Source organism: Cicer arietinum, chromosome 3 (genome assembly GCF_000331145.2).
Source record: "Cicer arietinum cultivar CDC Frontier isolate Library 1 chromosome 3, Cicar.CDCFrontier_v2.0, whole genome shotgun sequence".
Classification (NCBI taxonomy): domain Eukaryota; kingdom Viridiplantae; phylum Streptophyta; class Magnoliopsida; order Fabales; family Fabaceae; genus Cicer; species Cicer arietinum.
The window spans coordinates 57,050,732-57,063,330 of record NC_021162.2 but is presented as its reverse complement, the minus strand read 5'-3'; the positions used below and the strand labels follow the sequence as shown (position 1 = coordinate 57,063,330).

At 31.3% G+C, this 12,599-nt stretch overlaps 2 protein-coding genes and 1 pseudogene across 4 annotated transcripts; 2 read left to right on the top strand and 1 right to left on the bottom strand.

Annotated features, from left to right (window-relative positions):
• Window positions 1–214: 214 nt before the first annotated feature.
• LOC101491208 (uncharacterized) lies at window positions 215–2,555 on the bottom strand (annotated as a pseudogene).
• Window positions 2,556–4,959: 2,404 nt separating this feature from the next.
• LOC101508421 (uncharacterized) lies at window positions 4,960–6,883 on the top strand. Its single transcript, XM_004492370.4, has 5 exons — window positions 4,960–5,128; window positions 5,514–5,737; window positions 5,906–6,008; window positions 6,226–6,353; window positions 6,530–6,883. Exons 1-5 carry the CDS (start codon window positions 5,075–5,077, stop codon window positions 6,564–6,566), a joined length of 546 nt encoding a protein of 181 aa, XP_004492427.1. The 5' UTR covers window positions 4,960–5,074; the 3' UTR covers window positions 6,567–6,883.
• An 841-nt stretch (window positions 6,884–7,724) lies between these two features.
• On the top strand, window positions 7,725–12,243 carry LOC101507884 (cold-responsive protein kinase 1). 3 transcript variants are annotated; one of them, XM_027332238.2, is made up of 7 exons: window positions 7,725–8,144; window positions 8,788–8,889; window positions 9,736–9,839; window positions 9,935–10,145; window positions 10,709–10,946; window positions 11,077–11,227; window positions 11,673–12,243. In XM_027332238.2, exons 1-7 carry the CDS (start codon window positions 8,069–8,071, stop codon window positions 12,033–12,035), a joined length of 1,245 nt encoding a protein of 414 aa, XP_027188039.1. In that variant the 5' UTR covers window positions 7,725–8,068; the 3' UTR covers window positions 12,036–12,243. The 3 variants fall into 3 exon arrangements, with proteins under 3 accessions (XP_027188039.1, XP_012569007.1, XP_004492426.1); XM_012713553.3 differs by lacking the exon at window positions 8,788–8,889 and having other exon boundaries at window positions 9,784–9,839; XM_004492369.4 differs by lacking the exon at window positions 8,788–8,889.
• Window positions 12,244–12,599: the final 356 nt, after the last annotated feature.

Here is a 12,599-nt window from a genome sequence, read left to right as displayed (position 1 = left end):
ATGGATGAGGTAAGCTGAGAGTTGTTATATGACCGCGAGATATCAGTGGGAGTGAGTTAGTTAGGACTTGTACGTAGAGCTTGACTAAAAAGCTGATTGAGATGACCAACATAAAAATATAATGTATAAATTAAATATATAAAAAATTAAGATGTAATAAACACAAAGTGAAATATCAAATAATTTAACTACTTGACTTAGGAATACCTGAAAGTCAACGCTCTTTAATTAACTTGAAATCATCAATAATAGACTCAGAAGTGATACTCACAACAATTTTTCTTTCAATATAAGTCGTCATGATATCTGTCAAAAAGTCAGCTTCCATCTTGTTTCTTAACTTAGATTTAATAATTTTCATTGTTGAAAAAGATCTTTTTGTTGTGGCAGTAGAAACCAGAAGAGTCGTGATAAGACAAAGTAGTCTATCAATCAAGTAGAAATTTTGCGCCTATTCAATTGCAACCAAACATGAGCACAATTCTTGGATAGTTGATAAATTCTTCAAATTTAAATTTTGACGAGCATCAACCAAGAAATGTTGGAGTTGAAATTTCAAATTAATCTTCTCTTCCATATTGAAATCCACAGGGTAATATTTTTCAACTAGAGTGCAAATTTTTTCAATGTTAAAAGCTTTATAATTATCCTTAGGAGTCAAAGCACAACTTAGAGTTAACAAATCCATTGCTTGCTCACTAAATCTGTTATTCAACTCTTGTAATTGTTGATCAATGATAGTAAACAAATATTTCAACTATAAAATGATGCTCTATTGTAATCTGACCTTGTTGAAGACGAGAGCGTCCAAATCTTGTTGTTGAATGAACATCATTGAGATTAGGAATCTCAATATCATGTTTTTCACAAAAAATCTTCACTTCAGTAAACAATGCATCCCAACCATCTTCTCTCAATTCTTGAATAAGATACTTTGTTGTTCCAACCAAACACATGACATTAACTATATCATGAAATTGTTGTTGTAAGGCTTGACAAAGTATATCAGTGATCCTCATAATTTCTTTCATCAAATGCAAGATAAATAAAAAATCAAACGCCGTCAAATAATTATAGGCACTATCACCATCCCCACATGTAGAATAATTTGCTCTTTCATTTATATATTTTTTTTTTAAACAGTACAGGTTGCCTCATACATATTTATCAAGCTACAAATAGAAGAGAAATGTGATCCCCAACGAGTGTCGCCAGCTCGTTTCAAAGTACCAATTTGATTTATACCTTTACCAATTACAATCTCATCAATTTCTAGCAGATGTGCAATTTCTTCTAATTGAGCAGCTTGTAACTCATCATGACGCTTAGTAGAAGAACAAACAACATTAACAACAAAAGTTAGCTTCTCAAAAAATTAATGCATTGGAACAACTTCTCTTGATACAGTAACCAAGGCAAGTTGCAATCGATGAGCAAAACAATGGACATAGTATGCATAAGGACAATCTTTCATAAATAGTGCTTGTAAATCGTTCCATTCTCCTCTCATATTACTAGCATCATCATACCCTTGACCACGCATGTTAGAAACATCAAGATTGTGTCGAGAAAGTAGATCACATACTTAATCTTTCAGAGTTAAAGTTGTAGTGTCTTTAACATGTGCCACAAAAAAAATCACTCTTGTATTAAACCAACTTTGTCAACAAATCTTAACACAAGAGACATTTGTTCTCTTTTTGATTCATCACGAACTTCATCTACAACGATGCAAAATTTGGAATCATCAATTTCTTCACATATATGTTTTCTCACCGTACTAGAAAGAATATGCAAAAGCTCTTTTTGAATTTGATGTGAAGTATACTTAGAATTATATGAAGCATTTTCCAACACAACTTTCACAACTTCATCATTGTAAGTTGTCCTAAGCTTTGCACTTGAAAAGTATTCATAATATGTTCATCTTGATTCAACAAGTTTAGACAAGCTTTCATTGCACTGTTGTGTGGTGAGCAAGGATTCATCTCTATGTGTTTGAGAAAGACGCAAAATTTTCCATTTTTAATTTTCTTCCAATTTCTAAAACCCGTAACAATGAAGACATCTGATCCGGGACGTCCACTTGGCCTTTTGCTAAATAGATAGCATGACAAACAATTTGCAGCATCTTTAGAATGTGAATATTCTAGCCATGAATAAAATATGTTAAACCAAACATATTGAACCCGTCTTGGATGAACCTCGTTGCCAGATAAAGGATGTTCATCTAAATTTATTTGATAAGGACCAAATTTTAGATAAGCTCTTCGTATTGCATCCAATTTATTTGGTGGATATTGTCAAATTTGAATGCGCTTTTCGGGGTCACGTTCTAAACATTTCTCAAAGTCATCTTCGAAAACACTAAGAACTTTGGAAAGATGATTCTCATTTTCTTCAATTCTTGGATTCTCATATATAGTTTCGGATGTAGAAGTTATAATTTCTTCATATCTTTCATTCCCACAAATTTTCCTCTTGAAAAAAGAATCAATTCTTTTACTATTCTTTATTCTCACAAACTTCTCTAAATCAACCAATTTAGAAAACATAAAACATATTTTCAGTGAACCTTAAATAGAAAAAAAAGTCAAACACCTTATATGCACAAAAAAAAAAAAACTTAAACACTTTATATAGACAAAAAATCAAACACCTTATATGCAATAAAAAAATTCATAAAAAATCAGCACTAACATCTAATTTGAAACAAACAAAACTCCAAACATCAATTCTGATGATAATACGAATTGAAATCCAAACCTTTTGAGTTTTGACGAACGGTCAACCAAGGCGGAGGACTGGGCGAGGCCGAGGCAGCGAGCAGAGGCAGAGCCGGAGGAGAGACGCAAAGCGAAGGAGGAGCAAGACACGATTGCGAAGTATAGGCAAAATCGTGAATCGTGTTTGCGTTTAGAATGAGGGCCTTTAGAATCGTGTTTGCATTCAAAATCGTGTTCGCATGAGGGAGATAGATGAAGACTAAATTTGGAAGAGAGAGGAAGAGAGATTTAAGTTTAAGGTATAATTATAATTTCTTAATTGTAATGAGGGTATTTTAGTCATTTTACCTTTTTTTTTTTGGGTGACCGCGTCCCCCGTCCTTACCTAGCTCCACCTTTGTATGTAATGATATGCTTTCATAGCAATCGTTTAGATAAATTTGCGTGAAATTTTGTTTATTAGTTTGTAATCAAAGAACGTGTGATAAATTCATAATAATCTTTAAAGTTGACACTAGAATTTTACCATATATGTTTATTGGCTCTGTCGTTGATTTCCCTTCAAAGTTGTCTTTACATAATATGAATGTTTTTAATGTTTTGTTTACCAAAAATATATAAAATTTTATAAGGAGCAGTTAACTTTATGAGCATTTTAATGCTATAGTGTGAAGAGACATGTGAATGTAGTGTAAGGATCATTTTGGAAATGTCATTTGAACATTATTCACTTTTGATGAATTAAATCCGAAATATTTACAATACAGAAATATTGCGGATCTCAAGATGTTACATATACCAAGAATTTGAACACAAATGTATAAGTATAGTCGAATACGATAGTCAGTGGGAATGAACAAAGGACGAGTTAGGTCGAATTTGGTATGTCTCTTATTCAATCTCAATATTTGATCGGATCAAATTTTAAATTCAAACTCGTCTCTTTAACCGATCAAATTTAGTGAGTTGTGAGTTTACTAAAGACGAAACGAAATAAAGACAAAATTGGATTAGTCTCAATATGAGACGGTAACTAGTAATCGTTAAATTTTTAGTTAAAAAAAAAAAAACAATTAAACATAAATAAACTCATAATAAGTCACATATGGATCACACTTGTCAATTTGAGTAGTAAATCATAATATTGTTTTACAAAATTATAAATTACTAGTGATTAATTTTATTAAAAAGGGTGAATCAACAATAATCTAAAATGATAATAAAAAAAATCATTTGTCTTTAAATTAATTTGAGACAAGATGGTTAATCCAATTGGTAACTCGTACTCAATCCTTAATTTTTTTTTTACCGCTCGGTCTATTATTTATGAGATAAGACGAAATCGCATAACGGACCAAATCTTGTAAATTCTTGGTAGTCATGATGCAATCTCTAGTTGACCATTATCATGGCTAATAAGATTTAAGCTTTAAAATTCATTCTATTTTTACCAATTATAATTATCATTCAAGAGTCAACACACATTTATCAATCAAAACCTATTTACTTTCAATTTATATTTACTTAGCTTTCATTTTCGTTTAATTTGGTTCATATATTTCAAAATACTCATGTTTTGACTTAAAATATTTTGAAATTGTTAAAGAACCCACAATCAATTAGGAATAAAGTTCATTAACTTGCATAATCGTTTGAAAAAAATATAATTTTTAAGGTGACAAGTCTCAAATCTTTTGTTACCAAATTACATGGAGTTTGAAGAATTTCAAGTAAAATAATGTATATATTAATATCTACGTCAACGGGATTTTCTACTATTTTTATGTTATCTCATATATTTTACTATTCTTGTATTATGTAATTTTTGTACATCTTTTTTGTATTTATTTTATTCATAATATTTTTCCTTGGATTGTATTATATATATTTATTTATTTTACTCAATTGTATAATTAAAACTTGATTACATGAAAATTGATAAAAAGAAAATTAGAATATTATATTTAATAGTTTGTATAATATAGCTTATTTTAATTTAAAGTTACTAATATCATATTAAATATATACAAATAAAATATTTATTGATTAGTAAGCCAAAAACGTTACCGCAATGTAGACCAACATTTAACAACCACTCATTTTATAAACATTAAAAAGTGACTAAAATTAAAGTCAATTATTTAACAATCTAAAAATTATGTTTAATTAATGATGTAAAACGTATTTTCCTAGAGTTATTTCTATTTGGTTTTTTGGACATAACCACCTTTACATGTTGAGAGAAAAAAAAGGAAAGGAAAACAGATTTTGTGACTCAAACACTCAACAGTCCTCCAAAATATCCCCTTCAACCATTCTCTCTACAAACTAACAAACCTTCTTCAACCATGCCACAGATTGAACCTTCCCGACTCGATTTCGACGTGGCAACTTCGTCTCAAGTTCGTTTTCGTTCTCTCTCTCACTTGCTATCTCTCTCTCCGTAATTTTTATTAACATTACCCACGGAAGGTTTACGGGTAATTTACCCACGAGAGTAAACATTACTCAAGACATTTCCGTGGGTAATAATTTTCCAAAGCCAATTAACTCTGGACCCGTGTTGTAGCTCGCGGATAATTCTTAACTGCTCGCGGGTTTTCCGTGGTAGCGTCCAAATCTGCCAAAATACATACAACGACATACTTTGACTTGACCGTAGTTAGTTCCTATTCTTATTTAAACCAGTTTGTGTTCTAAAAACAAAATCATTCACTCACTCACTCTCTCACTTATTTCTCTTTGAATTTTGATTCACCGGCCATAATGAATTCTGAAATGAAGCAGATCAGGAGGCCTCATCCACCACCTCACAACAACAACGTCGCCGATTCCGTTCCAAAGGAGAACCGTCCACCACCTCACAACGGCGTTGAAGCTCCCAAGAAGTGTCGTGGTCGCCCACGGCACACCGTGAACTACGCTAACGTTGTTGGATTGAATCATAATCCTGGAATATCTTTGGATTGGACTGTTCAAGAACAACTCGCTCTTCAAAAAGGACTCGTTAAGTTAGTTCTTCTTCTTTACCAACTTCTTTTTTATTTTTGTTAATTCAAGTAATTATATTATACTTTTGAGTAATAATTATATAACCAAGTTTAATATTATAGTAAAAGATAAGGAATGATAAAAATTAATTACCAAAAAATAATTAAGTCATTTATTTATGGTTGAAGGTTTGCATCATCGTATTGTGGCACAACATTGTATGCAAAGATAGCGAAGAAGATACCAACTAAGACAATACGTGATATAGTACTTCGACTCAAATGGATGCATGTAAGCTATAATATATACTTTCTTTATTATTCCATTGTTAAAACATTTCCTTTTTCTTTAGCTAAATTAACTTTTAATATGGAACTATTCAAATAAAAAATGCCACCATACACATATTTGAATTTGTGTAATACTGCAAAGTTCTTTTATTTTATTTTTTATGTTTATATTTTTGTCCACTATATGGCTTATATGTTTAGGGATTTTTTCTCTTTAGGAAAACGTTGTTCATATTTCAATGCAGTCCCCCGACTCGGCTGATCAACCAAACATTCTCTCAATTCATCCTCCAGAAGATGTGAGGATGGACAATGATGATGGCATCTCTTTCAAAGTTTTGAATGAGTAAGTTATTGTAAACTGTTTTTAGTTTTTAACTTACAACTAAATTAAATTGAATGTTGTTGTCTTCACCACCTTGGATCTATTCTTGTTATGTTTCGCTTTCAAAGATTTATAAATGTCAATTTGTTTTAATATAACTCAAAGTAACACACTTTCTTTCTTTCTTGTTTTTCCAGTACAAATATCACGAAAAACGCAACTTTTTCGTGTTAGTTTGAATGAAATTCCCTACAACGTCATACTTCCATGGATAAATTACCATATGTTGATTCTGGATTGAAGTTGAACTGAAATTTACCAAAGAAGAAAGAACGCAACAAGATGACAAACATCTAATTGAATTGTCTTTCTATTGTAGTTTTATGCACTGTACTCTTTTTTCCTTCATCATGGTTTTGTCCCATTTGATTTTCCTAATAAGGTTTTTAACGAGGCAATTGCCCATCTTGTTTCCTTGGGTATTGGTCCAGTCCCCCAAGTTCTTTTCCTTTCATGAATTCTTGAGATTTAAATGAATGCTGTTTTTGATTTGTATGCATTTTTCTGGTATTAAGCAATATGAAATTAACCATGAAATTGCTATTACTAATTAATTTAGCTGATATCTCATGAAATTGCTATAATAATAATAAATTAGCTCTAAAGATGAGAGTGTTCTATCACATATATATATTCTACAACCCGTTCAAACACATTATATACTCTAATAGAATATTAAATGAGTTTGCATCTCATTTTTAAAAGTTAATTTAAAAAATAAGGGTATTCAAATACAAATATCCATCCAATAGTCCAATCCCAAATCTTTGATAACATGAGACTCTAATCCGTATCAGCATAATTATGGGTCTAAGTTTCAAAACTTTAAATAAATTTAATTTTCTTGTTTTTATGTATAAAAAAAAAACCATATATTTACTATTGTCTTCTCAAATATTAAAGAATTTAAAGTTATTTTTGAAAAAATAGCATTAAATATGAACAAATAATTTTTTTATATAATTAAGTTTAGATGGAGTAATTGATTCCAGAGAGAGTATGTATATTTGTTTTCGACTAGTAAAAGTATAAATGCCATACAATTGAAATTTGAACCCTGCAAAAAGGTTTTTTTAAAGTGAACTAGAAATGGAAGCGTCTTCTCTTTTTGTCTATATATGATTTCATGACATGACTGAGTCATGTGTTTGTTTCATTGTTCATTTTATCAAGCAAAAGAAAGTAGAAACATAAAACACGGAAAAAAGAAGAAAAAAAACATGTCACTTTCATAGTTTACCCTACACACACACAACACTACTCTTACATATTTGTTATCACTCATTTCCATTGATATTCATTTCATTTACCTTTTTAACAAATCATTTATGGATTCACACGTTTCTTCCAACCTTTCAATATTACTATTACTCATAGTAAATTATCAACAATTTCCTTACCTTTCTCTTTATCAGAATAAGACTAAAAATCTAATCTTTTCAATTTTTTAATATTTTTATCAGGGTATGATTTTGGGTTTGTCACTGATTCAAACCATGATGTGAAAGAAAAAAAAAAACCATTTTCTTTTTACCCTTTATTGTGCATATAGTGTTTTCCTTCCAAGTTGGAAACTTGGTTAGTTTTATGATTTTGATATGTGTGATGAATTTGTCAAACAAATGTGGTTGGAAGGTTTTATGGTAGCTTAGGAGATTGGAGCTGAGGCCATAGTCATGATTTTCAATTGCTTTGGTTCCTTGAATTGGTGTAAAGGGAAAGGTCAACCTGTGGAGCAGCCACATGAACTAGGTACAGAAAATGAACATGGCTTTGATTTATTTGCATTATTTTTGTTTTTGTCTTAACTCTCAGCTTCGGTGCTCTAGTAATCCGGATTTTGATCATAAGATAAGTAAAGTCTGATAAAACATTGTTCCAAGCAGAGTTTGAACTCTGATATCGATTTGACCTTAAATGAAGTTCATTAATAAGTTTAGCCCAACAAGTTTTTAAATTTGCATTATGGATCAATTGTTTGCATCAAATTGTACACAGGTCCTTGACTTTGTAATTTCATGATTTATTGTTTTGTTTGTTCCCTTTCATCCATCCTTCCCTCTCTTGTTCCTTTTTGTAGTTTCCTGTTCAAATCCCAGATATTACAAAGCTTGAAATTGGCTATCTATCTGTAGCAATAGAGGGTTGATTACTTCATGCACAGATTCCATTTTCAGGAAATTGTGTGTTCTCTTTCTTTCAAAGCCACACATAAATTGTTGCAGGTTTTTCAGGGAATTGAGACTGAATAGAATTGGAGTTGATGGCAATTAACTTTAGGCTATCAAATAGAAAAACTTAATCTTAGTTTTTGAGCTTTTAATTTTTTTTAGTATTCTGCTTTTAAAATTAATTTTAGTATTGAGCTTTTAAAATTTATTTTAGTATTATGTAGTGAGGAGAGTAGATCAAATGGAGGATAGTCAAATCGTTAGAGGCAGAGAAAGACGTAGGAAAACTATTAGGAAAGACCTAGAGATTAATGAGCTGGAACGAGGTATGTTATATGATTGAATGCTATGGCGTCATTTGATCCATGTAGCTAACCCTACCTAGTGGAAAAAGATTTGATTGTTGTTGTATTCTGCTTGCAGATAGTTAAAATTAAAACTAAGCTTTAGGTTGCGGTTAAGCTGTAAATCTTTATATTGCGGTAAAATTCGGGCAATTGATGTTGTTGCGAATACTTCAGAAACTGTTATATTGTGGTCGTAACTGTTGTTGTGGAGCGCAATTTAGAAACATTTAGGACATGTCATGGCTTCATTTACTATTACAATTATAAGTTTAGTTCTTCTCTTTGTATTCTCTAACATACAATCAAAAGTCAAACCATGACCATACATATTGGATAAATTCCAATTTCACAATGCCAGGATCTATCTGTTGCAGAGAATGATTAATTGCAGGTCAAACCTGGGGTCAACATGCAGAGTTATAATTTGTATCTCTTGAACCATTTAGTACTACCAAGTCCATCTTTATGGGATTGATATCCTTTTTAAAATGTTAATATTAATAGAGAAATCAGTGCTATTTAGTATGTTTTTTCTTAATTCTCCGCTTATTAGGGGAAAAAGAATTTGGTAATGCGAAGTTTAATTAAAGTCTGACCAAATATTGACCTAGTCAGGGTTTGTACTCAGATACTCCCGATTAATTCGACTTTAATTAAAACTCATCGACCACTTCTGTAAAATATGCATGTGAAAGTGTCTGGATCTAGTGAGACTTCATTTTCATCCGAAAACGACATTCTTGACCCTTTTCAAATGTTCACAGTTTGAGAAATTTTGTATTCAATGTTCTCTTGTGTGTAAAGCTTTGTGTTTGTGATTGACAGTGAAGGAAACTAAAAGCTTTAGCTATAACTCATTGAGATCTGCTACAGGAGATTTTCATCCTTCATGCAAAATTGGTGGTGGAGGCTATGGAGTTGTCTACAAGGTGAGGATCATCATCATTATTATTATTTATTTGTCTTATTGCTTACAATCATTACATGAAATCATTATTTTTTTCCTTGTTATTAATATTTGCAGGGAGTTTTGAAGGATGGTACTGAAGTTGCTATCAAGTCACTTTCTGTAGAGTCTAAACAAGGAATACATGAATTTATGACAGAAATTGATATGATATCAAATATAAGACATCCAAATCTTGTGAAACTAATTGGCTTCTGTGTCGAGGGTAATCATCTAATATTGGTGTACGAGTTTCTGGAGAACAATAGCCTTGCAAGTTCTTTGCTAGGTAACGTGTGCTTTTATATGATCATTATCTAACTAAAATGGCTTTTCAAACTTTCCACTTTTGAAAACAATTATTATCTTCATATAGTCTAGTGCATACGAGTTGTATCACGACTCAATACAAAACTGAATCCAATCGATATGAATTTCTAGTGTGTATTTGAGTCTCATTTTGAATCCCGATTCATTCTAATGAGTCACTGTTGAAACTTTGTTTTTACTTAAAAAAATATAATATTTTTATTGGTAGTGTACTTATCATTCATAATAATAATAAGATTTGACTCACGATTAGTAAAATAAGTCTTTTGATTCACGATTTGAATCTCAATTTGATAATCATTTTCCGTGCTTCCTAGATTATAACCTCCATGTTTGGATAAAAGTCACTTTGTCAGTCTTCCTGGTCTTTGTTGCTATTTTAGTATTCATACAGTGTATCAAGATTTTGAGGTCAATGTGGCGCAAATTTTGAAGCTTCATAGTATAATTTCTGTATTTGATTGAGTTTACGTGAAGGTTTGGATATGCAGTATGCTAATGGAGAGATAATTTTGTTTACAGGTTCAAAAAGTAAATGTGTTCCTCTGGATTGGCCAAAGAGGGCTACTATTTGCCGCGGTACAGCTTCTGGTCTAAGCTTTCTTCATGAAGAAGCACAGCCAAACATTGTTCACAGAGATATCAAAGCTAGCAACATATTGTTGGATGAGAATTTCAATCCAAAAATTGGAGATTTTGGTCTTGCAAAACTTTTTCCTGACAATGTCACACATGTTAGTACCCGAGTTGCTGGAACAATGTAAGCATAGATGCATAATATTGTGTGACTGGTAACTAAACTTGTTCAATAGATTATCGCTTGTAAGTTAGTTTAATCGTTTTGTAATTTTGTCGTAAACTCATTTGAATTACATGTTTTGTATGAGCAGGGGATATCTTGCGCCCGAATATGCGCTTCTAAGTCAGCTTACAAAGAAGGCTGATGTATACAGTTTTGGAATTCTTATGCTTGAAATTATCAGTGGTAAAAGTAGTAGCAAAGCTGCATTTGGTGACAACATTTTGGTTCTGGTGGAATGGGTATATTTCTTGATCCTTTTTGTATGGATATAATGTTGATTTAAGAGGGCTTGAGAAGGGAGTTTAATCAAGCCCTTCAAAACCTTTTCAAAAAAATGAACTTCAAAATGAATAAAACAACAACTAAATTTTTTCCCAATAGAGTCAACTTGTGCAACACGAATACTTTCCAAGATATCATTCATCCTAAACACAAGAACAAGAAAATGAATCTCGACAGAAAATAGATTCTAATAAAAATACGCAAAATTGTACTTTTTTCATAATTTTTTTGGATTAATTCTTTATCATAACTTGACACGAATACCAAAATTAAGATAAAAGACTTCTGTTGCAATTCTGCCTTACAAATAATAATGCTCATAACTAACTCAAAAGGTTGCAATACATGGAAGTTGCATCCTATTTTATTGTTGATCATAGAACATGTCATTCATGTATGCAGGCATGGAAGCTGAAAGAAGAAAATAGGCTTCTAGAACTTGTCGATTCAGAACTAATCGATTACGATGAAATCGAGGTGTATCGGTTCCTTGTGGTTGCTCTATTTTGTACTCAATCAGCAGCTCAACATAGACCAACTATGAAACAAGTACTAGAAATGCTTTCCAAACAAGTTCATCTTAATGAGAAGGCATTGACTGAGCCTGGAATATACAGATGGAATACCTCCGGAAAAAGGAGAGGTTCATCGAATGAAACATCGTCGTCATCTCAAATAATTAAGTACAAAAAATCTGAAAATCGATATCAAACCTCGACGCAATTTAGCAGTACTGATATTGTGACAGAAATGTTTCCTAGATGATGGTTACATTAATTTGTGCAAATGATGTTTGGTTCATATTTCTGTGGTATGGGATGTATTTATTGTTTTAGTTGTTAGAATCCTTGTATATTTTCACTTCGCTGATTATTACTTTCTGGTGTTAAAGGCATCATGATGAATCTTATTTCTTATGTTGTTGGATACTACATTAAATAAATTATAAATGTTTATGTATTTACTTTTCTCATTGATACATATATTGATCAACAGACACCACACCAATCTTCACAAAAAAATTGATCACCAATATATAATCTATAAAAGTAAGGTTGATTATTTGCAGTTTTTTTACTTTTCTTATAGTTCACTACCCCTCTTCATTGGGTTATCTCTGGTTTGATTCACTTATTCCACTACTAATTATATTGATCATTAAACACTACTGGATAAAGATACAAAATGTCTAGTATATATAATCCTTCCAACCAGGGAAAACTTTAGTTCATTTTTTATAATAATAAAAAAAAAATCTGATATTAAAACGAGATGAATTCAAGGGTTTAGAACATGTGGTTTAATATAGACGACATATTCTACTATGGA